Source organism: Peromyscus californicus, unplaced genomic scaffold, assembly GCF_007827085.1.
Source record: "Peromyscus californicus insignis strain IS unplaced genomic scaffold, ASM782708v3 Scaffold_9__1_contigs__length_137607984, whole genome shotgun sequence".
NCBI lineage: Eukaryota > Metazoa > Chordata > Mammalia > Rodentia > Cricetidae > Peromyscus > Peromyscus californicus.
The window spans coordinates 112,541,796-112,567,100 of NW_026294617.1; the positions used below are offsets into that span (position 1 = coordinate 112,541,796).

At 44.7% G+C, this 25,305-nt stretch overlaps 1 protein-coding gene across 1 annotated transcript in view; it reads right to left on the minus strand.

Moving 5' to 3' along the window:
* The window catches only part of Nfkb1 (nuclear factor kappa B subunit 1), a 117,487-nt gene that overhangs the window by 12,045 nt on the left and 80,137 nt on the right, over nt 1-25,305 (minus strand). Inside the window, exons 10-20 of the mRNA XM_052730730.1 lie at nt 24,303-24,407; nt 21,107-21,198; nt 19,554-19,692; nt 13,394-13,537; nt 11,780-11,869; nt 10,218-10,400; nt 9,044-9,185; nt 6,764-6,878; nt 1,780-1,981; nt 1,151-1,320; nt 732-834 (exon numbers count right to left, since the gene is read on the minus strand). Coding sequence (XP_052586690.1) covers nt 732-834; nt 1,151-1,320; nt 1,780-1,981; nt 6,764-6,878; nt 9,044-9,185; nt 10,218-10,400; nt 11,780-11,869; nt 13,394-13,537; nt 19,554-19,692; nt 21,107-21,198; nt 24,303-24,407 — 1,485 coding nt within the window. The remainder of the gene's footprint in view (nt 1-731; nt 835-1,150; nt 1,321-1,779; nt 1,982-6,763; nt 6,879-9,043; nt 9,186-10,217; nt 10,401-11,779; nt 11,870-13,393; nt 13,538-19,553; nt 19,693-21,106; nt 21,199-24,302; nt 24,408-25,305) is intronic.

Genomic DNA, 25,305 nt, shown 5'->3' on the forward strand with positions numbered 1-25,305 from the left:
GGCACTGGAGAACAAGATGAGCTGGAATATTTCCCTATGCTTTACAGGACTAGAGAGCTAACTAGAAAACTGCCTGAGGACCCCAGGCAAAGTAGGAAGAAACAACACACAGAGGAAAAAAGTGTGCAGGTCCAGGCTGTGGAGGTGTGACCCACAGCTGTCTAGGACACTGAGAGTGGGCCTGCTTGTCTTTCCAGTCTGTCTTCTTGGCGATAAAATGGGATTAATAACAACAGAACTTATCTCAAAGAGTTACTTCGGATTAAATGTGGTAAAGGAGTGTATGTGGGATGCCAGCATGGTGCCTGGAACACAGTAGAGGCAGTGAATGCTAGCAGGGTTTAATGTCTCATTCACGATAATATGAATACACCACGGCTCATTGGCTTTTCCTATGACTTCAGCCTCTAAGAGACTTCTCTTACAAAAGGAAATATTTAAATCTTTTTCTTCTGGGGACTTGTGATATGACTAGATACAGCTCAAAAGCCTATAGTCACTGAGTCAACCTGAATAACCCAAATACAACACAGACAGATGAATCAGAGAACGAAAACAAACACACCGTCAAGGTAAGCCCAGGATTACGAGGCCAAGCAGAGCCTCTGCTGTAACTGTGACCAGCCACTCTCCAGGAGCAGAACCCCAGCTGCAGAGGGAAACTTTGCACTCTCTGGCAGAGTTTGCTTGGCTGATGTCAATGTCCGTCAGTGACCGCCAGGCCATCTTACCTGCTGCTTTGAGAAGAGCTGCCAGTCTGGTGGACCCTCTTCCAGCTGCTATATGTAGAGGTGTGGTCCCATCATAGGTGGTACTGTCCACGTGGGCATCGCCCTAAATCAGCCCACAAAGGAAGAGTTAGCAGAAGGCCCTCCTCTCCCCTGTCTCTACCTCCCGATCTGCATGGCCCCTCAGGTTATATCGTTCACCCAATAGCTATACTGGACTGGCTCTGTCATTGAAGAAGTCCCCAGTTAGAGAGTGGGGCTGGAGCTGGGGATGCAGGAAGTGGCCTCTCTGAACTCACTCTAAGCAGATGCTAAGCAGAGTTGAATCCTGACAGCACAGCTGGCACTGCCATCATGCTTTGAAAAGACTTCCCTAAAATTCCCTTGGGGATTTAATTCACGATCACAAGTATGTCCTTTACCTCCAGAAGCAGGCAGCCAGCCAACGAGATGTTGTCGTACTCCACGGCCAGGTGCAGTGCTGTGCGCCCAGATTTCTGCTCCTGAGCATTGACTTCTGCCCCAGCAGCCACAAGCAGCAGCAGACATGGCAGGCTATTGCTCATCACAGCTATGTGGATGGCATTTAGACCTAAGGCCAAGCAGAGATACAGATGTGGGCGGGACTGGCAAAACTGGACTGTGGGAAGGAGGGATGCCACTAGCTTGCAGCACTTCCGGTTTCTGTTCAGGACATGTTTCAAAGGCTCTGAAGGGCCACTGTTCTGCTTCTAGAAGCCACAAGCTCCTATTATGCTCACAAGAGATACTGAGCTACTAAAGAAGCATATTCTCAGTATAAATGATGCTTTATATAGTTTAAGACCAGTGTTTGCTTAGGCCTGCTTTTTCCACTTACTAAGTAACACTCCAAATCACCTTTAAAGGGGACTGTCGTGGTAAACAGCAGAAGTAGCCACAAGATAGGATGAACTCCAGCTGGCCAAGAGAACATTTATGGGTCCAAGTCAAGGTATACACATTTACCCAGTGCCAAGCAATTGTGTAGAAGCTGAATGGGAAGGTTATGCAGCAAGGAACTGCCCCTTACCTTCCCCGTTGGGGTGGTCAATAAGGAGTGCTGCTTTCCTGTTCTTGAGCAGGACACTCAGGATCTTATCGTGTCCTTCTCTGGCAGCTAGGTGCAGAACAGAGTTACCCCAGCGGTCCAGAAGGCTCAGGTCAGCCCCAACCCTCAGCAAGTCCTCCACCACATCTTCCTGCTTGGTGATGACGGCCAAGTGCAAAGGTGTCTGGGTAGAGAAGGGGCAGGAGAGTCGTTGGTTGCTTGTGAACATCTGCAGCCACTGGCTTCAGAGCCGTCACTGCAGTATGGCTGTGGGCCATCTGTCACTCCCAGATGAACTCTTGACCTTTGTCAGGAGCTTCCTGTTTCACAGGGCAGGCGCCAAGGCCCAAGGAGGGAGGTGGCATGCAACAGTCAGGAGTACAGGATAATTTAAAATGCTTAGTGGTTTAGTTTTGTCACAGTCCAATTGATGTTTTAACTCACCTAGAAGCAAATTTAGGTTTTTGTTTTTCTGAGTTTCTGATAGGACTCTATCTACAGCTGGAATTCTGTACATTATCAAATCCAACCAGAGTTGTGACTTTAATGAAGAAATATAAATAGACTATTGAAAAAAATCAATGAGGGTACCATCCTTCTACAATGGCCTGGAACTACATTTGCTAAATTAGAACACAATGCTGCAGGCTGACTTCAAGAGGTCTGTTGTTACAAGCTATGCCTAACATCATCAAAGGTGCTACTGGATTCTAGTTGGTGTAGTTAGGACAATGCAACAGTTTCCCTAAGAAAGCTCAGGCAAAAACCAATCGCAGTTACTGTCCATAACAAGTAACGAAAGGTCTTCTGACCACAAGGCTGTGCTTCCATGGATACAAATGGAATGCATGCAAAACTGTTTTCAGAAATGAGCAAGGCTAAAACAGCCATGAACGTGTCTGTCAAAGAACTGGAGATCGCAGATAGAGAGTAACACTTCCTTCAGGACAAGCCTGCATACTTCACAAGAGCTTCACAATGAAGTCCAGCTGCGCAGTGAGGACTTGCCCAACCTCCCATGCAGGGAACAGTTCCTGGCTTAGAAGCAGTGACAGGTGAGCCACCAAGACCCAAGATGCCATGGTGATATTTTAGGCTTCTAGATCTAACCCCCAGGATTATATCTTCAACAGTTGTAAAGGGTGAGGCTCAAGTAATCCTTAGGATCTGTCTGTGGAGGTCAGTGCTCAAACTGCCCTAGTACCCCAACTTCTGACACAAACCTACAGGAGGACATGATGCAGACCCCTGCTGCAACCCAGGTGAACAGTGAGCAGCTGGTTAGGGGGCACTACAGCATTCTCTTTGGGATCAATGGCAATAAACCAGCTGTCCATGGAACTGCACAGGTAAATGCTGTAAAGAGCCAAGACTGGGATCCAGTCTGCTCACACACTTACGAGTGTGCTCGTGACTGTTTGTGTATTCATTCACTCATTTTAGAGACAGAGTCTTCTTTGTCACCCAGGCTGCATTTGAACCTCTACACTCAAGGACTCTTCCTGCCTCAGCTTCCCAAATAATAGGAACCACAAACATATACCACCGTGTTTGCCTTGGGAAAAAAACCTACAGAGCTAGCTATCCATATGTACACGCACGTAAAATTAGTAAACTCTGATTCAGATATGTGGATTGTACCTGTTGCAATTTTCTAACTGTAATATTGTGTTAAGCAAGCTATAACTGGTGGGTGAAACTAGGTAATGAACTTCCAGTTTACTCTTAGGAAATATATAGGCTCTTAGTTTACTTTTGCAGTAACTATGCATCTGTAAGTTATTTTATACTGAAAATTAAGGGAAAGGCTAATGCAAGGATATATATATATGTATATATATACATATATAAAAATAAAATAATAATGTGGACTGTGTGAATATACTAAAAAATACATGTCATTCAAATGTACATGTATGTAGTCAACACTCAGGAAAGGACTCTTCCCACAAACATAACAGCTACATTTGGGAACCTGTCAGATTCTAGGCAAGGTAATTTTGAGTTCTTAAAATACATCCTTTTATGCTATTTAAAAATTATGCATATATTGAATTTACAGTAATTAAAAACATAGAACAAAAATAAGTGCATGGAAAACCCCCTATAACATCTTATGGGAATTTACGTAAATAAAACAACCCATGCCAAACACTGGGCAAATGCAAGAAGGGACTATAGCTTAAAGAATGATTTCAGAAAAGTCCTTTCTGTGCCACACTGTGGCATGAATGTGTCTCTCTCTAGAGAGTGCTGGGGACAGGGATTTGATCATGACAGATGGTCACAGAAATGCACTGTGATTAGTGAAAGATATTTGGGGGAAATGTCTAAGATAATTTACAAATAATCCAAATTACTTGGAGAACTGTATAGTTTTCTGTCAAGAATGGTTATTAAGTTAGGTGTGGTGGTGCACATCTATAATTACAGCTCTGGGGAGGTGGAGGCAGGAGGATTGCCATGAATTTGGGGTCACTCTGGCCTATACAATGAGTTCCAATCTAGCCTGGCTTATGTATCTTGTACAAATAAACAAACACCCCAAATATCAAAAGAAAAGAGTTAACAGGCTGGTGTTAGGGACATACATTTGTAATCCCAGCACTACCTAGGCTATCTATCAAGTTCCAGGCTAGCTCCGAACACAGGAATACCCTCCCTCAAAAACAAAACAACTCCACAAAGCCAACAACAAAACCCAACAGTTACCAGAGGGAAAAAAGTTACCTGTCAGTCAGTCAGTATGTGCTTGAGGCTAAGAAGCCAAGGGCACTGCAGGGAATGAAGAGGCTTTGTTTACTAAGTGGTGGGAAAAATGGGGTGGTGTGTGTGAGAGGGGATCGGGGGGGGGGGGGGGGGGCAGAGGGGGACCTGAGGGGCTCCAAATCAGAGAGGCCTTTGCCTTCAGCACACTGGAGAGGCTCCCTACACGGAAAGCTGGTTCCCACCCCACTGAGCCTGCTTTTGCAGATCCTGTCTGTCAACAGAACAAGGGCTTCCTGGAAGCCAGCCTCCAGGCGGTGGAGGGAGCGGTCTTTGAAAGGAGGGCTGGGGAGCCACAACATCCTCTTCCTAGTTTATTCTTATCCTTGTGATGGGCAAATATGCAGTCAGCCTAAAAGCTTGGGAAATGAAACTTTTGGGGCCAAATGACGTTCCAAATACTTCTAATACCCCAAGATGGCGTGGAAGGTTGAGAAACAGTTCTTGACGTACACAGCTAAAATAACTCTTTTCCTAGTTATTTCAGGTTCAGTGAAAGCCCTCAGCTTTCCCCTCATCTCACTCACTGTAGACAGAAAGTGTGGAGTGCTGTGGAAAGCAGTTATGTTCCTCTATGAGGAGAGCTCTCGGATGAAGACCTCTTGAGAGCTACAGGCCAATGTTTTAGCATTTTCTTTGGTGCTGAGGACCGAACCCAAAGCTTTGCATGTGCTAGTTAAAAACTCTCACAGATCCACTCTCAGTCTCCAATTTAGAATTTGCAAAGTAATTTAAAAATGCTGAATTAAAAATAAGAAGTAATTTAATGATTTCCTTTAAAAGAAAATGAATTTTTAGATTTGTTTTGTTTGTGTGTGTACAGTTAATTTCTTTTTTTTGTGTGTGTGGGTGCAGGCACATGTGTGCCACAGCATGCATGTAGAGGTCAGAGAATAACCATGGGTATTGGTCCTTGCCTCCCACCTTGCTTTGAGGCAGGGTCTCTTGATTCTGGCTCTGCATACTGCCAGATCCCCCCCCCCCCACTCCTGCTGTGACAGGGGAGTGCTACTGAACCCGGCTCTGTGAGGTTCAGGGGAGCTGAACCCCTGAACACCCACACACGTGGACCCATCTCCCCAGCTCTTTTTCTTTTCTTTTAAAATAATGAATTTTTTTCTTTAAAATGAGATCGCATGCCAGGAACTGTGGCATATGCCTATCTATCTAGCGTTCAGGAGGCTGAGGTAGGACACTGATAGTTCAGTGCCATCCTGGGCTACACAGCTGAGGTGGGGGGCAGGGAGGAGAGAGGGAGGGAGATAGGAAGAGACAGAGAAAGAGGGGAGGGACAGAGGGAGGGAAGGAGACAGAGAGAGAGAAATTGGGGGGATATGAAGAAGTGGAAACGACTTGTTTTAAAAACAGAGTGATGTGGTGCGTTCTCAGCTCTGGGGTAGTCCCAAGCCCATCCTGGCCATGGTAATCAGAAGGACAGACACTCTGGTCAAGTGAGTGCAAAGAGTAACATAAAAGCTAACAAGAGGGCAAGATCCAGAGAGCGGGGACCTGAGGGGTAGGAAAGGGCGTGGGCTGGGGATAATGAGAGGGGCAGAGCGAGGAGGGAGCCCTCAGAGCAGGCCGCCATCTTGGCTCCGGCCTGGCTCTCAGCATCCCATACCTATGCTTTGGTTCTACCTGTGGAGTTTCTATTTTTTGCTTTACCCTAAAATCTCCGGCTGGCCTCAGCTGCTGTCTCTGGCAGCACGTCGAACTCAAGCCTGAGCTGGACAGAACACTGCTGCTCAGAGAGTTGCTTACTGAGGGCCTCCTTCCTGTTCCTGGAGCCTTCCACTGCCTGATGCTCTGACTCCAGAATCTTTACCTGGTACAGCTGTCCAAGTACCTCTCACCAGACTCAAAATTCTTATAAAGTACTGATTTTTTCAACTTGACTTTCTTCATAGCTGTGACTTTTTTTTCTAGGTTCTCCTTCCAAACAGTATCAACTCTGAATTCTAGAGCTTAGAGTTCACCTTTTCCAGAGGGGTACTGAATTTCAGTGTGGGGTTATTGCTATCAAACCCACGATCCAGAGTTTCTCATTTATAAAATAACATTCCAAACTGAAGACACTTTTAAGATATCACCTACAAAAGGTTTTGTTTCCTTTTCTTGTTATCATTATTAAAAACAGCACACAGATGTATTACAAAATAATGCTTTTTAATTCAGTGATTGCCTTGAGATTTCTGCCTACCTGATACAGATCATTTCTCATGTTGATGATGTCATCACAGATCAAACCAGATGTGACTTCCAGCAGATCCCTCACAAGCTGAGCATGAAGGTGGATGATGGCTAAGTGTAAGACACTGGAATGAAATACAGCGGCAACAGTTAACTAGGGGTTAACAAATGACAATAACAAAACATTTCAAGGAATGATTAGAATTGAAGACTGAATCCAGCTGTTGTGCATGGCTTTCTTTGGCCCTATCATGTTTTAAATCTGCAAAATATACTGATCTGAGGTGACACATTTCCTCTCCTACTGCCTTTCTCAGGCTGTGACACTCACTGATGGCACACCCATCTGACTCTGGAACAAACACATGAAGTGCAAAGGCACCCACCCTGGCTGGAGACCAAATGGTCCTAGGTTCAGGCCAGTTCTGCCTGTGCCCCTGACCCAGGCAGTTCTCCCCATCTCTCCCTCATGTAAAGACAGTGAACAAACGTCAATGCCCAGGCTTAGGAACAGCTCAGGAAATCTTAGTTGCCCAGCTCTCTTCCTCCGAAACAATGGGAAGTGATTTTTATTTTTAAACAAGCCCTGAAATCATTCACTAGAAAGACTTCTCAGGGAAGGTCACGATTTGCTCTTTAGAACCCCCTACGCCAATATTAACCCCAAGGAGTTCATACACACTTTGATGAGAAACAACCCAGCCTACAGCCCAGGGCTTCACTGTTGCTCTTGGTGGAATGCTGGCAGAAGGTTCTTAAGAAGTGATGTAGACATGATGTTCACACATTGAGTAAAAGGACATGCTTCAAAAGATGCCTAAACATTTCCATGTGCAGCTCAGCATTTCACAGAGGTGCATCCCCTCCCCTTCGGCTCCTCACACCCTCCTGGGAACTCCCCCAATACCAGAGGGCTCTATAGTTTTTCTTTATTGTATTTTCTATGATGACTAATAGTCACGAGGCTCAGATGTCAGCCAAATGTGACAAGTTGAGTGAAGGTCAGAGGTCAGAGGTCTATACTCCCAAGTGGATTCCTCTGTCTCCCAGGTCTCATGCCCTGGCTTCTCAGAGAGCCTGCTTGTTTAAGTCTTGAGGGGGGCTCTGTATCTGTATCTTGCATGGTCAAGAAAGGCCACTGTCTCAGATGCTCCATGCATGTCCAGGGTCATTACACATGTCCTTGCTTTTCTCTCCACATACTTGCTGGATTGCATTTGCCTGGCATCCTTTCCACAATCCTTCCTTAAGACACCAGCATCCCTTTTCTTCACATTTATGTCCTCATCAAACTCATCAATTCAGCGGGTCCTTAAAGATGTCACTTGAAGCACCCATGTCCTGCTTGGGTTAGCTGCTCTGTTTTGTGGTTATTTGCTATTGAATGTTAATTGGATGCTTTTCCCCTAAAGATGCCTTCTGCTAGTCAGGGCTTTACACAGAGAAGGTTGTCTGGGTTCCTCTTGTACTGTAGAACAAGGCCAGTGGTTATACCACATCCTTGGTTACGCCACAAGCGACGAGGACAAAGGTCTCTGTATGAAACCCCTGAGGTTGGCATTCTCCAAAATTCTAACAAATTCTGTTTTTAAGCTGAGACTTAACACACAGCACTCCGGAATGTTTCCACCGAAAAGGACTTTCAGTGTTGATGCTATTTTAGGATCATTTAGAAACAGCACTTGAATCTCAAGACTGCTGGCTCTGGCTATTTTTATAGGCTTTTAGATCATTTCAGAAGTCTCAATGAAAGGACTAAGAGAACTGTTTTAGAAGGGAGCCAGGTGGCTTTGCAAACAAAACCTCAGGAACAGACAGCAGGCGTGGTGTCTGGAATGTCTGACTCCCACGCAGCATGGCCTGGAGCTGAGGCAGAGCGCGATCCCCTCACCTACTGGTGAACATTAACAGAGGCCGCAGAGGAGGAGCAGTAGCCAGGAAGGAGTGGCATTTCCTCTTATTTACTGTACTGATGCTGTTGTTGTCACCGGGCGCTTCCGGGTACAAGACAATAATGCTTTAGGGACTCGGCAAGACTGTCAATAATTCTCTCAATTATTTTGATAAATAAAGCAAGGGTTTAACACCCAACATGCCATCCACACAGCTGAGTCTTCTTGCCTAGAGACACCATATGTTAGGGCTCATCAGATGAGGGCACACCTGGAGAAGCACGTTGTTTCTCCTCCAGCTCCCAGGAGCACTAGCGGGCATGTCGGCCAATGCCTCGTCCGTCCTCGTCCCTGTCCCCAGACAGTGCTGGCTGTGCAGCCGTCCTGACGTCACTCACCTGTCCCCATTCTCATCCTGCACCGCGGTGAGATGGCGCTGCACAGCCAGCAGCATCTTCACGTCCCCTGTCACCGCGTAGTCGAAAAGGGCATTGGCATGCCGCTTGGCGAGCTGCAGAGCCTTCTCAAGAAAGAGGTTATCTGCAAGGCAATGTCCACAACCACAGCTGAGTCTCATTCGCTTGCTCGCCCTACACGCATGGCATGGCACACCATTTTAGTTGAAAATGCTCCTTTTGGTGCTTCTGGACTGGGGTGACTAGAAAAAGCACAATTGGGCATTGTCTCACTGACAGATAGTATAGTCAAGAGATTGATTTCAACGTGTCTGTGGGCCATGAGGACAATTTAGAAATATCTGCTATTTCAAGGAAAACAACCAGTGTCTATGACTTACAGGGAGTAATCAATCTCAGGGTAATTGGATTTTGCCATGATTTTCAATAATCAATCGTTTTATAAGCTAATCTGCTTCTGGAGTCCAGTCTGAGTCAAAGTGAAGAAACATGCCCTCTGGCCTCAGACAGAACCCCAGAGAGCCACTGGTGTCCTTGGAGAATTCATTCTCTTAAGGTCAAGGGGCTCATCTAACCTGTTTTGATATGGCTCCATGGACACACACTGTGCATCTCAAAAGAGGTATTAAAAAAAAACAGAAAAAAGAAAACACTTGATAGTAATCGTATGTGGCCACCATGTCTAAAGAGTTACTCTCTCTTTCCGGATGACGTCTGACCTAGAAATATGACATACGCTAATGAGGCCTGTTCAAAGGAAACATTTCCTTTAAATTCTGCTTTTTCAAGGAGGGCAGGAGTACAAAAATAAAAGCCTCGTTTTCAGGCAAACTTCTTCTATATGGCAGCTGAGCTGGCTGCTGGGAGGGGCTAGTGAAGGATGTGGACACTCTTCTGTGTCACCTGGGCTAGGGACAAAGTGAATTGCCTCTTCTAATACCCAGAGCTGCATATGACCAGGCAATGGACTACAAGCTTCCGCATGAAGACGCTTCTTGGAAGGCACACGACACCTCGCAGAGCGCCCAAACGAGTTGCTGACCCATCATCTTTAGATTAGCAGGAAGGAAACCCATGTTCTGGAGACAGCTGCCTGTACCTGGAACTGCCCCGTCCCCAGCTGCCCGTGGAAACCCTGGTGGGCATGCCCACCTACCCTGAAACTCAGCATCCCATTCCTTGTCTTCCACGGTGGATGCCAGTGCAACTGTATCGGTCTTGGTATCGGACATGCCAGCTTCCTTATCTTCTTCTGCTGTTTCCTTCTTAGAGACATTTAGAATCTCTCCGTCACCACTCTTGTCTTTAGGGTTATTTTTCAATTCCGTGTTTATGGTTCCTAGGATAAATGCAAAAACATCAGCTTTTTCTTAGTAAAATCTATTAATTAAACTATAACTCACAGTTTTAACATAGGGCAGAAAAAAGAAAAAAGGTAGGTTTGTTGAAAATGGAAAAATATGAATGTTCATAACATAAACAATATGTTCTGGACATATTTTATATTTATTCATTTATTTACTTTTGGAGACAGGGTCTTGCTGTATAGCTCTGGTGGGCCTTGAACTCACTCTGTAGACCAGGCTGACTTCAAACTCACAGAGATCCGCCTGGCTCTGCCTCCCGAGTGCTGGGATTAAAGGTGTGTGCCACAACACCTGGCATGTTTTGGAAATATTTTAAATATTCAGAAACATTTAAAAGATCATCTTCCAAACACTCCTATCTGATTTGCAGCCAGATGTGGCTACTCATCCCCATAACCTCCTCCCTTGCACCGGGGAGGCAGAAGCAGGAGAAACACCACAAGGCCAAGGTTACACAGTGACATTCTCTCGCAAACAAAAAGAGGGAATGAACCTCATTTTATCTGTGAGGGAGAAAAACAAGATGAAGTTCTGCACGCTGAAAGTTAGCTGAAGAAAATGGAAAGTTCTTGAAGGCCATTCTTTCTCTTTCCCAGTGCTGAGTGACAAGGGAAACCACAGAGCTCATCTCCACTCAGTCTGGCCGTCTCCACCTCTGATCACGCTGTTGATGGAACCATGTTCTGTGACAGGTAGGACAAGGCCACCCAAGGCTCCTGGGCAGGCCTGGTACAAAACCCAGTTCTACCACCACCAGTGCTGTGTCTTCTGAACCTCAGCTTCTGTCCAGACTGTACCAAGACCAGTATTCTCCTTGCACAGGGGTCATGAAGTCATAGTTAATGGAAATAATCATTATCTGATTATAGGATAAACTACAATGTCAGTTAAGATCTTTAAAAAAGGTTACAGTGATGTATGCATCTGGCACAAACATGTAGTATATATGAAAGGTTTTATAGAATAATTTCCACGGCTACAAGAATATACCTTCATATAAACTACGAGCAGACCGTAACCACAGATACCTAGAGGATGTGTGTGAGTGGAAAAGACCAATCCTCTCAAATGAAAACTGATTTCAAAAGGATAGCACTTGAGGTGAAAAGACAGACAGGAAAGGTGATATTTTTATGCTTGGATAGTCAAGTCTATTCTTTTTTACATTGTGCCTCTGCCTTATTTCCATTCATGCAATGTCATGAGTAAATATATAAGTGTTAGGAGTATTCCTTATGCTGTCCTAGAATTATACAAAAATAAGAATTTACTGGAAAGTTATTTTCTAAAACTTTTAAAGATGACACTGTTGTCCGTGCATTTTCTTCCTTGGTATTCAAGTCTGACTTACCATGGGTGATCCCAGCGTTGGATTTAGTGGCTCCAGGATGGAATGTAATCCCACTGTAAGCAGGAAATCCGTAGTGCGAGAAGCCATACCCTGAGCCAGCAATGAGACAAAGGAACATCAGGGAGACTGTTAACAGACTGGGCACACACTGGGGGGAACAAGCCGTGGTGTGGTACAGTGCCAGCCTACACAGGCTTCGCCCAAGAGTTAGTAGAGTACACTGGGGGAAAAGACAGGTGAATTCCACTGTGGCAACACAGTGCCCAGACTGGCAGCTCAGAGAAGTTGATGCTGAGAAGGTCCTTTCCTCCCAAGTGAAGGGGAACAGCTAACAGCAAGTAGTCATACCAAGAGCTACATGAAAATAGTTAAATAAGATGACCCCTGGTGAGAAAACCCCAAATCCAATAATAGACTGATGCCTTCATGGACAAAATGGCCACCACTTTCATTTTCATTCTTTTTGGTGGAAGAATGAACTGATAAAGTTCCCCAGAGAAGCAGTCAGCATGTAACACCACACACTCTGACGTGACAGTTTAAGTGATCTGGAATAAATGGAAAGCCATGCTCAGCACAGCATATTACACAGAAAACAGGAAACAGCATTCAAGTCAGTTGGGCTGTAAGGGTTTTCACTCAATCTGGTATGAGTCATTAAGCATGATACTTAATCATGCTTCTATAAGAACTGTATTACCATGAGGAACTGCTCAAGCTAACAGCAGAAACAAACACAGCACCCATCACTCTACGTCTACAACTGTGGTGTAATGATAATAAAAATCTAATACAAATAAATGGTTGAAAACCCATGCATGAGGATCACAGCTGTAGCCAGAAGCTCATAAATATTTATTGTAATATACGCATGGCAAAATTAGAAGTAGTTCATCCACATAGCATCATAGTGCTTTCCTGCTAACTCTTCAGTGGTAGGACTTTCTGTGACTCAGTGCTCTACAGTGTAGTGTCTAGAGTCTGCAGTATTGTGTAGAGGTATATAATACACATCTACCATTTAACAGGTATGATTGTTGTTTTAATGTTTCCCAGCATAATACAACAATTGTTCCTCCAAAAGAGGGGGTAATACTCAAAAATTATTTGAGAAAGGTATCTTCTACATAAATGCTTCAGTTGACTTTTCCTTTTTACAGTTTTGGGGATTGCCCATTATCCTGATATACATGGTCCAAGACCCCCTAAAACTGATGCACACAGACCTATGGTAAAGTTCACAATGTAAAAAGACAGGAGATGAACAACAATAATCATAGGAACAGGGCAGTTATAACAACAGGCTGCACTAACAGTTTGGGGCATGTGGTCTCTCTCGGCAAGACAATGGTAGTATTTTTAGACTCAGGCTGACCGCGGGCAACTGAACCGCAGAAAGTGAAACTGGGTGGGGGAGGAGCCACTGTACTGTAAGGTGAACACACACTCCTTTGACAAAACTTTACATTTGTAGGAAAATGTCCATTAATTTAAGATCTCATAATTAGTAATGTCACCGCCACTCAAGCAGGAGACATGCTTGGAAACCTGGGAAAGGAAACTATCCCCTCACCAACGTGAAAAGGCTTTCAACAGAAGAGACTTTTCTCATACCTGGGCCGGGACTTCCGGTACTCCCTCCACTGCCGCCACTACCAAACATGCCTCCACCACCAGCTCCGGCTCCACTGCCACCGCCAAAACTGTCCGAGAAGTTGGGCATGAGCTTCTGGCGCTTCCTCTGCACTTCCTCTTTGTCTGTATTTACAGGAAGGGAAACCAGAGGGGAAAGACTGATTGGGTCCCACCAGCAGCCACAGAGAGACTATTGATTCTCAGGATATTTTTAAATCCTTAAAGGGAAATAGAGGGCACCCAAGGAGGAAGCATGATACTTATTCCAGTGGGCATGAAGACCAAGAACCAGCCTCGATGACCACAGCTCAACACACACCCAACTCCACTAGGCAACATCTCCTAAGTTCCCAGTGTTAACAAGTTGGTGAAAGAGCTGATTGCTCTTCAAGATCTAGATAACCCAAAGATGCACAATCTTTTTAAAAAGCACTTTCATTTATTTATTTATTTTGAGATAGGGTCTCACCATATATAGCCCTAGCTGCCTGGAACTTACTATGTAGACCAGTCTGGCTTCAAACACACACAGATTTAACTGCCTCTGTTTCTTGAGTACTAGGATTAGAGGCATGCACTGCCATACCCAGCCAACACTGTGAACACTTGTTCTTGCACACCTAAGACAATTATGATGAACCAGCTAACATTTATTATGTACATACACTGAGCTAGGTGCTGGAATAAAGAGATGTACGACACAACATCTCTGCTGTCAAGGACCCTCCATCTCAATTTGAAGGCAGAGATTTAGTGGGAAGCACTATGATGGTATGCATGTGAAAACTTAATGGAGCAGATTCATGGTCTGTTAAACTTCTGTAAAGACCAAAGACCTTATGTGAGAAGAACAGGGGATATTCTGGCAAGCGGACATGGAGGGATTTCTCAAAGTAATAACATGGATGGGGTGCTTTTGACAATAAAGGCAAACCTTTTGGCTGGAGTGAAAAGTTAGTATAAGAAATTCTTGAGAAGTAAGGTGGACTCGGGTCACGCACATTGGGGAGTCTCAGGAATATGAACCTAAGGGTCTTGTTTAGAGGAGAGTTACTGAATGTCTCAGAGAATGATGTGTATAGGACAGTATTTAAGGGAGCTACATCTGTCACTGTATATAGGACTTTCTAGAAACTCCGAGGAAGACTGCAGACGTGAAGCAATGGAGACCTGTTCCTTCCTGACTATTGTGACAAGAGAAATAGATAGATCCTGGGAACAAGAGAAGGCCTACAGGTTCGCGACTGACGGTTTGGCCCCTAGGGTCTCAGATCAAATACGGAGACTGCCTCTGGGACAGTGGCCTGTCCAGGTGTACGTGCCTTGAGACTTTGGATTGCTGCTCCTCATGGGGTTCTCTAGTTCTTGTTTCTCACTGTCTGTGTTCTCATTAGCCAAGATGTCCTCTATGGTTCTGTGACTGCCCTCAGTTGCATCATGGCCTGTGTGGCCATCAGCCCCTGTGCTCTCAGTCCGTCACTGTGTGAGGCATCTACCACGGTGTCCCTGTTCCTTTATGGTCTGTGAGTTTCCTGGCAGATACTTGTTTATTTTGTCTTTGGGGCCGAGAAGTGAAGGTAGTTTTTGTTTACATAAAACAGTCAGCATGGCATTCTCTATCCAGGGGACAGGCCAATTTAACAACTGTCCTGTGTCTGACTCTTCAATGCCAGTTTATGCTCAGAAAGATCTCCACTTTTCTAGTTCTGTGGGTGTTTCTGTCACCCCATGGTGAGGCACAAGGCTGGTGTTTATGGACTCCCTTGGATCATCTACTGCAGCTGAAGGAGAAAGTAGAACAGTAGTATGGTGGACCGCACTAGTCCCTTTAAAGCCAAAGTCGGGCACACCAGGATGATTATGAAGAAAATGAGCTTCTGCCAGAAAGGAGTGAACTTGGGGGAAGAGACTCTGGCTACTTCCTAACTAAAGATTTACAGAAAGATTTGTAAAGTTTCCTTACCAGTTACACCAAAACTAATAGCTATATTCAGTCAGCCCATGAACTGTTATCTCACATGGAATTTTATTCCACTGTAGAAGCATGAAACACAACAGGTAACTTATTCATCTTTAGAAATGTTATTTTTTATAAAAGATACCCCATCCCATGCATGTGTGTGAGTGGGCGTGGTGTGCCCACAGCATGCATATAGAGGTCAGAGGTCAACCTGGGGTGTTGTCCCTGCCTTCCCTCTTGTTTGAAAGCAGTTCTCTTTGCTGTTGTGTATCCAAGGCTAGCTGGCTCATGAGCTTCGAAGACCCATTTCCCATCGTCCTGTGGGAACACTGGGGTTATAATCACTCACGCTACGTGTCTGGCTGCTGTGTGGGTTCTGGGGATCTGACCTCAGAGCCTCATGCTTGTGTGCTAAGCATGTTACACACTGAGCTGTCCCCCAGCCAAAATGTTGTTTGCTGACAGGGTTTCTAGCAAAAAGGCTTCATATTTACTGTGTGTTCCCTTTTAAAGTAGAGATGCTTACTGTTCACTGTAAAATTTAAAGTTTTTTAATGTTTGTTTTTGTTTATGTGTCTGTGTAAGTGTATGCCACATGTAAGCAGGTACCTGTGTAAGCCAGAAGAGGGTGTTGTCCCCCAGAGCTAGGGTTACAAGCAGTTGTGAATTGGCTTATGTGGGTGTTGGGAACAGAATTCATGCCCTCTGAAAAAGCAATAGCATTCTTAACTGATCAACCATTTCTCTATTCTCCAAATTCAAAATTTTAAGAGATAATTTTCAAAATATTGGGTATAGCATTGCCAGGATTATTTCAGTGGCAAGATGCTATTTCAGAAGATTCTACAAGACAGCCTTCATGAAGGAACTTGCTAGTCTCAGTCCCACAGACCGGAAGGCGGAGATTTTCTTACTGGGTCCATCCAGCCTCTCAGTCTGCTTTTCACAGTGGTCCCACAGGGTACACTGTGGATGCTCATTCTAGAAGGAAGCACACGGTCACTTCTACAGAATCTCATTTCACAGAAGAGGAAGCTGAAGCTGGGGGTGTTTAAGTGACTTTCTCATCTTACGGTCGAGAAGGTCAGACCCAGAGCCCAGTGCCCTTTTATCACAGCAGACTATTACTTTTTGGGCAATTCTTCAGAAACAGTGTTGCACATTAACGCTGCATTAATAGTGACCGTAGATAAGAGCTGCAGCTCAGAGAGGAGCCCAGCCTTTGTTGACCTTTCCTGCACACGTGCCTCGAAAGCACTTCGGTCTCAGTTTCTGGGTTCTTTGGCAAATGCCTGTATTTAGCTTGGTCATGTCTTTTATAACTTAAAACATGACTGTTCTCCATCCTGACTTCTAGCTTTTCCTACTGAAAACTCACTACGGTCCTTCTTTGCTTGAGTACAGAAAGTCCTTGAGTATCTTCTTGCCACATAACCACCTCTCACTTGGTTATTTTAACTGTCTCCTGACCTCACTGTCCCCAAGAAGTGTTTGTAAGATACGGTGTCAAGGAAGGATTCCAGAGGACACAGAGTTCAGGGTGGTAACGAGAGGGCGATGTTTCATACATGCTAATGCCTGACTTGATGGATCCAGCGTATACTTAGCCTTTGTGCTTATGTTGGTGCTCACATGGTAACTCCTAACTCTGAAACCCCAATTCCAGGGATCGGAAAGGCCCTCCTGCCTTCCTCAGGCCCCAGGCATGCACATGGTGTACAGACATACCCACAGGCAAAACACTATTAACAAAATCCAGAATGTGAAAAGGAAAATGAAACAAGGGAATCTATTATCCACAATCAAGAGTTCTAATACAATAACCAGACTATAATATATTAATGCATGGCAGCCATTCCGTCCTTGGAGCTCAGCTGCCACTTCTCCTTCTCCAGATAATTTTTACATTGGTTGTACTCTATGGAGCTGTACTTGTACTTATGATGGTATAGATGGTGTGTTTGAAGTTTGTTGAGGAAATCAGAACCCCCCCATCCTCTCATCCAGCTGTTAGACAGCCCCTACCCTGCTGAGGTGGAGTACTGAGGAAGCTGGGCCTTTGCTAGTGTAGCAAAGTGTCTGGTGCAGACAGCACCAGAAAAGGCGGCCTGGGAGTCAAGCTCAGAACGTTTGTAGGCTCACATCCTGTGTAGCTAACCTGTATTTTCTTTTCTTTTTCTCATGATTCTGCACCAGCAAATATAACATTATTTTGAAGGCATATTTTAGGAGATGAATTCTATTGTTTTTCTCAGGAAAGATAATAATTTTTTTTCTCCTATTTTTAGAGGGCAGGGGATTCAGGTAAAGCATGGATTTTCACGTTGCCTTGTGTGGACGGAAGGATCTAGAAGACTTCAGGCCAGTAAGGAAGGAAGTAGGCCAGCCACAGAATGTCCTGTAAATCTGACCCAGCAGAGATCACAGCTCAGAAACATGGACTCCCAGAAATGCTTTCTAAATGGTTCCGCTACAGCACATTCTTGAGCACATCACCCTCTGCCCTCAAGGAGCCAACACTGGGTGGGCCTCGGTGCTGCCTCCCCTCTGTGTTCCCAACCTCAGCGAGGGCCCTGCATCTGGTGGCAATCATGCTGCTGACCTCCTCCTCTCCAGCCTCACTCCCTCTGATCCAGACATTGCTGATTTTGCTGGAGCTTTGTGTAGCCTCCAAGTTTACAGATCTCCTCTCAGAACCATGGATTTCAAGAAAAAACTGAAAATAGAGGTATAAAGAGGCTGACTAGTGCTGTGAGTTCCTGCACTTAAACTCTGCAGGGTCAGGGATTCTCCTGATGCTGAGTCTCCACTCACCTGAGTCTGGCCTTAGATTGGCCTCCACCCTGCACCTGACCTGAACTGAAACATGTTTACACTGAGCTTCTCCTTCACCCTCACATTTTCCTCTCTTGATGGCCCTATCCACTTAACCACACCATCAGTTTCCAGTCTGGAAATGCTAGAACCGTCTGTGACTCTGAGTCTCTCTTCCACTTCCCTTCACCCAAGGCCCAGGTCTCCACAGTGCCACCATGGCAGTGTCTGCTGATGCCCGCTCCCAGGCTCTGGGACCTTTCTAACCCTCCTGAAGCCCCACTGGATTCTTGCATCATTCTGACTGTGTCATCCCAGACAGTTTTCGGGCAGGCCTGGCCTTCACTCTAGAGTCAATGTAAAATCCTTCACACCGCCTGGACCTGGCCTACCTCCCCTGCCTCAGCCTTCCTTAGTCCATCTCAGCACCCACAGAGATCACTTCTCCCAGGCCTAACACCAGCTGTCACACCTCTGCCCCTGAGCATTTCTCTGTTTTATAAACAGAGGAAGCCCTGACTTCTATTCACCTTCAATAACATCCCAAGTGGCTTCTCATTGAAGAAGACTTTTTGGAGGCTTCTTTAGACCACGGGCTCCAGGGCTGTCCCCTCAACAATTTCATAGGTTTGTGGATGCTTTGCTTTGAGAACTTACTATAATTGGAGAACAGCTCAATAGTAGGACATCTGCCTAGCTTCTACAAGGCCCGGAATGTGATGCTTAGCATCTCAAAAAAAAAAAAAATCATACTTTGTATTTTAACTATAGTCTACCTTTCCTGATGTGTCCTTGGCGAGGAAAAGTATAGAAACCGTTTCATTTATAGTTCTGCACTGTATGGTGGCTGAGTTTTCTGTTTTACGCTTGAGGTGGTGTTGAGTAGCTGAAAAAACATTTGAGCCTTTCCTTTTCTTTTCCTTTCCCGCCCTCTCTGCATCCCCCACTCCTCCCTCCCTCTCTCATTGTTCCTCCCTCCCTCCCCTTCTTTCTGTGCACAGGCTGCAGCACGAATGTGGAGGTCAAAGATCATCTCTTGGTAGTTGGTTCTCTCCTTTAGCCACACAGGTTTTGGGGCTCACACTCAGGTCATCAAGTGCTTTAACCCACTGAGCCATCTTGCCAGCTCAACCCTAGATTTTACTATTCAAAGGTTAAGTCGCCAAATGTCTAAATCACATACAAGTTTGGCAGTAATAACAGTATCATAAGCGACTGGGGCTAATTCCATGATCTCAATTCATTACCTTCTTGTCTCTAAAAATAAGCCCTTCACATCCAGACAGTGGTGTCTGGGAGGCTGTGTGAAGGAGGTGACCCACTGATCTTTCAGATCAAGCTCAAGAGTCTAAATAACCCAGGTACCTTTGATTTCAGGGTAGTAGAGGAAGGGTTTCGGTTCACTAGTTTCCAGATCTGATTTCCTCCGAAGCTGAACGAATACGGAAGCTGGCTTTGTAATGTTGACATCCTTATACTTCGGAGTTTTGAAGACAATGGCAAACTGCAGGGTACAAAACCCAGACACTGGTGAGGGCATTTGTTTTCTAGCGGTGGTGAGCAGGAGACACACTCTGTATGCATATATTCAAACTCCAAGCTCAAATGTGTGCCAAAACCCAGCACCTGGACAGAGTTCCAGTCAGTATGCCACAACCTTACTTTTTTTTAAAAAAAATTTGGTTTTTTGAGACAGAGTTTCTCTCTGTATCCCTGGCTGTCCCGGAACTCACTCTGTAGACCAGGCTGACCTCGAACTCATAGAGATCTGCCTGCCTCTGCCTCCCAAGTGCTGGGATTAAAGGCATGCACCACCACAGTACAGGATACATTTTTATTATATTGTCCCCGTGAAAGTAAAACACAAAAGTATGCTGTCTAATTATCTCAACTAATACATCTTAATTATTTCTCTTTCAAATTAGCCTTAGAAGCCCCCAAGATCATTCAGAGCAGCACATGAAGGACTGGGTATGGAAGCAGATGGAACCAGGGGTGCCACTGTCAGCCTGCAGCCAGAGACACCAACAGGGAAGTAATGCTGTGCTGGAGGCATGTGTTAATTTGGGGTAGTGCTGGGATAGTTAGGCATGGACACACTTAGGTTCACATTTTTCTATCTTTATATTCAAAAGGATCAAGATTTCATAAAATGTAGGAGGAATACACCGGCATACACTGATAATTCTTCTCGCCTCCCTAGCTCCCATTCACGCACCTCTCCAGTACAGATTCCTAGAGGGATCTGCTGTTATTTTCTCATGCTTTCTGTGCACATGAACAGTGAATTGTTTTTATATACACTATGTTCTCAATAAATCTTTACAAATCTTAGCATTCTATTTTGATGTCTCTGTTCATTCACAGACTCTCCTTTTCTAGTAACTGCATGATATTTCACCACATAGAAACACCCCACTAACTAACTAGCCATTTACTGGTTAATATTTGGACTGTTGATAATTCCTCGAAAACATATTTCTCAGTCACCCTCAAAGGGTGACAATTAATGAGGTGGCTCAGCATCTTCATCCCTGGTCATATAAGCAGCTGGAGACCCTTAATCATCAGGATGAGATCAGCCTCAGCCTTCAGACTCCTCAGCACAGTTCCCTTTTCTCAGGCTTTGCCATAAAGGTCAATACTTAACCATTTTCATGGGAAGAACTGAGGGCCACTGCCTTCAGTACCTGAACAACAGTCACCAAATGAGGCACCATGCCAGGCTCTCAGAGCCAGCAGCACCTTGCCTGAAGATCTATGTTAGGGTACTTCTCTGGAAGAGCCATAAAAATAGCATTGCTGTATGGATGTTAAAGAGACTAACTTGGTTTCTTTTCAGCATGTGGAACTGAGCACTGAATTCCACCAAGGCAGAACATGTACTAAAATAAAACCTGCAGTAACAACCCACCTACCTGTCTATGGACATCCGTGGGGGAAAAGTCTCCAAATCCTTCCCAAACTCCACCATTTTCTTCCTCTTCATAGAACCGAATCTGGATGTCATCTGCAAACGGTTACATTCAGGCATGTGACTGCAATGGCTGTAATCACGTTGACGAGCATGCTAGCAAATGCAGCTAGCACATCACTCTATCTCATGTAAATATAAATGCTTGGAAAAGAATTCGTAGCAGGAGATTTGCACCATTTAAACTTTTCACAGGTTGCTGACTCTTTACACATTATTTACTCCAGGAATGGGCATCTACTACTCACCCCTAGTAGCGGAGTATTAGATTTACCCAATCCATTAAGCTTTGTCTTAGTCAACACATGAACCTCCCACTTCTCCACCCTTAAACTAGTTTACTTCTGGGAAACTTGAAGTATGGAAGAATATCAGAATCTCTGGGTGTGACTCAACCCAGTATGGAGATGTACACTGTGACACTTGACATAAATGAAGCTTCCCACATGGCAGAAGCTGTCCTAAGTGCTTTGTGCATAAATATTAACTCACTTAGTCCTCAAATCAGTCCTGTGATATAGGTGTACTAACGCTGTCCTCATCTGGGTCTATTGGTGTGTGCACATGCGTGGGAGTACACATGCATACTCCGAGCACACCCAGGGCTCAGAGGATCACTTATGGAGGGTGGTACTCTCCTTCCACCTGGACCCTGCGGATTGAACCCAGGTTGTCAGGCTTGACAGCAAGTGCCTTTACTCTGCGCCATCCTGCCAGCCCCAGACTGTGTCTTAAGTTGTTCACGGTTTGAATAGCTAATAAACGAAGAAGTCGGGATGCAAGCATCATAGATGCACAGTCCCAGCGCTTACACGCTTTGCTGAACTACCTCCACACACCACTTCCTTACTCCCTATTAAGCAGTTGGTTTAAATACAGTGATGGCCATGTCCTCTTGTGATGAAACTAGGATTTTTTTTCACTCTAGTTCTGCAGAACTATGACATGTAATTCAGGCTGGCATCTCCTTGACTTTACTGCTCAGTTCATATGAAGGACCACTCTACTGACTAGTGAAAGTTGATATTTCTATTTTAATATAATTTTAGATATATTAGGATTAAATAAATAATTTCATTGTTTTCTGGTCTAATCCTTTGCTTTTGGATAGGTCTATCCCAGGCTTAGTAGAACAGGATACCTGTCATTTTCATACTCTGTCTGTCTGTCTCCCTTCATCTCACCTCCAACCCTGTTCATTTTACTTATGTATGTGATGGGGAAATGCAACTGTATTATGATACTTAACATTCAGTTTATCATGTTTTTATTTTCGTTGCACAGTGTGGAGGAATCTCTAAGTCACTATTTTAGCTGACCATTTTAACAGTTCTTCTCACAGTCTTCTGTCCTTTGGAGGCACTTCTGCATAACCACCAACAGATGCTCTCCAGAGGAGGCCATGAGCCTCTGTGGCCTAGCTACCTCCTTTAGGCACAGGGATCTAATGCACTGATATCTCATAGTCAGGACCATGGTTTGGTGACAAGTTACGTTTCACCTTCTGGTGGCATCTTTTGTTAGTAAGTCTTCCAATTCTGGGGAGGGAATGAGGAGGTCCAGAGCATTCGGGTTTGGGGCCAGCTTCACATTCTGGAGATAGCCTCCTGCCACAAAGGTCTGGCCCTGGGAATGTCATACCATGTCTCTCCAAGGTGTGGTTTATCATTTCTAGTTGTTTCTCTCAGGGCAGGGTCTGTAGAACAGGGATTGGCACCCAAGGGTGGGTTCTGAGCCCACCTTCTTAACCAGGTCACACACTTGCTAGCATGGGTCCCCAGGCCTTAGGGTACCCCTGTCCTCAGGTTCATTATGGACAGTGTGAGAACACTATGTGGTCAAGTCACTGTGGCAGTATGAAATAGATGGTCGTTGGGCAGTGGTGACACATGCCTTTAATCCCAGCACTCGGGAGGCAGAGGCAGATGGATCTCTGTGAGTTCAAGGCCAGCCTTGTCTACAGAGCTAATTCCAGGACAGCTAGGGCTGTTACACAGAGAAACTCTGTCTCAAAAAACCAAAAAAGAAAAAAAAATAGTCTTCTAAGGCCTCTGATGTTGAGACATATCAGTGTAATGATAAATATTAAGAATTAAATACAAATAATTTTGCCCATGGCACATATAGCCAGCATCTGGAAGTGAATATGACTTTGGTTCAGTGGGTTGGGTGTAGATTGATACCAGTCATGCTGGAATTAGTTTTATGTCAACTTGACACAAGCCAGAGTCATTTGGGAAGAGGGAACTTCAAATGAGAAAAATGTCCCCACCGACTGGCCTGTGGTGCATTTCGTTTTTGACTGATAACGTGGGAAGGCCCAGTTCACTGTGGGCAGTGTCAGCCCTGGGCAGGCGGTCTGGGTGTTAAAGCAGGCAGAGTGAGCTATGAGGACCAAGGCAGCAGGCAGCGCTCCTCCAGATCCTCGGCATCAGATCCTGCCTCCAGGCTCCTCCTCTGAGTTCTGCCTTATCGTCCCTAGATGATGGACTATACGCTGAGAGCTAAAACAAACCCCTTCCTCCCCAAGTTGGCTTTGATCATGACATGATAATTGTCCCAGCAACAGAAACCATAAGACACCAGTCTAGGCAAAGATGTTTAAAAATAAAGACTATTTATTTATAATTTTATTTAAAATGAAGTTTGGGAAAGTAACATCTCCTTCAGCTTTGACTAATTTCCCAATCTTGCTCTATCTAGTGAGAGTAAAACATGAAGAACTTCTCAAAGTGCAAACCAAGGGAAGTGCTGAGGACCCTGTGTGCGTTATCCTTCTCTCTCCCACCGGGCATCACAGTGACACGTGGAGGAGACTGAGAAGGCTCTCTCCACATCACAACACACACAGAGAAAAGAGCAGGCTCTGTAATTTCATGTTATGTAAAACTCAGATAATAACTGTGACTTAGTTTAACTGCGTACCGGAAACAAAGTTTATGAAGTATCATCATGCCGAACAGCTCTATGTATGATCACTGTCCTTTTACCTCTGTGCAAAATGGAAACAACACAGTGTACACTTGGAAATGTTTCCGAGAGGTCCCGCAGCAAAAAGAACACTCCTGGTCCACCGTGAGCAACTCACAGATGACTCTGACAGCTGCATTTCACATCTGGAGATGGAAGTGTACACGTACCTTTCTGAACCTTGTCACAGAGAAGGTAAATTTCTTCTCCTCCAGTTACACATCCTGCTGTCCTGTCCATTCTTACGATTTTCAGGTTGGATGCGTTGGGGGCCTCTGTTCAAAGGGAGAAAACAAGGCACACCCTAGTTCAGCCCTGGTTTCACAAAGTTCGACGGATGAGCTCACTCCTACACTTTTACAGACACAAACAGAGCAAGAGTAGCTGCCCGTGTCCTTGGAGCACTTCTTGGGTCTGGGCCACTCATTCTCCCCAAAACAGGTGAGGCAGAAAGGATCAGATGAGGAACAGATGGTGGTATTTGCTTTTCTGGATGATGGTATCTGGTTTCCCCTAACACACAGGCTGATACGGAAGGAAGCTTTCCCGATGTTTCCAGAACTGCCAGGTCAGTGGCTTTTTCATGCTAATTTTATGCCATTTATAAAAGTCCTAAAAATTTTAAGAAAAGTACAATTCTTAAGCTACTTTTTTTTTTAATTCTACAAAGGAAAATGAAGATGTTCTATTTCCTTTCCTCAAACTAAATTAGCATTCTGTGTGGTTTGGGGTAAAGCTGCCTGAACTAGCAAGTATTATGGAGCTTCCCCTTTAAAAACTCCAACAGCTGCATTTTAAGGTTCTCTGTTGAGTAAGAATCTTTTTCATTTGATAAACTTCTCACTTCCTGTTACACTTGTTTAAATCAGACAAATCAACTAGCCGATGAATGTGGAACATGGGCTTTCCTACTACATCATATTCCATAACCTTTCAATGAGACTACTGTACTTGCAGGGTTCCTGAAGCAACTGTTTATCAAGCCCAATGCATGCCAAACAATAGAGTTACACAGTAAATAATAATGGCTAGTGAAAGCCCTCTACAGTCTAGTATCTACAGACTGAAAGAGAATGTTGACATACTATTTCTTCAGTTACCTCGGCATTCCTGTTTTAATGAATGTACTACCAAGTGGGGATAAGGACAGATAAAAATAATAATTGTCTTTTA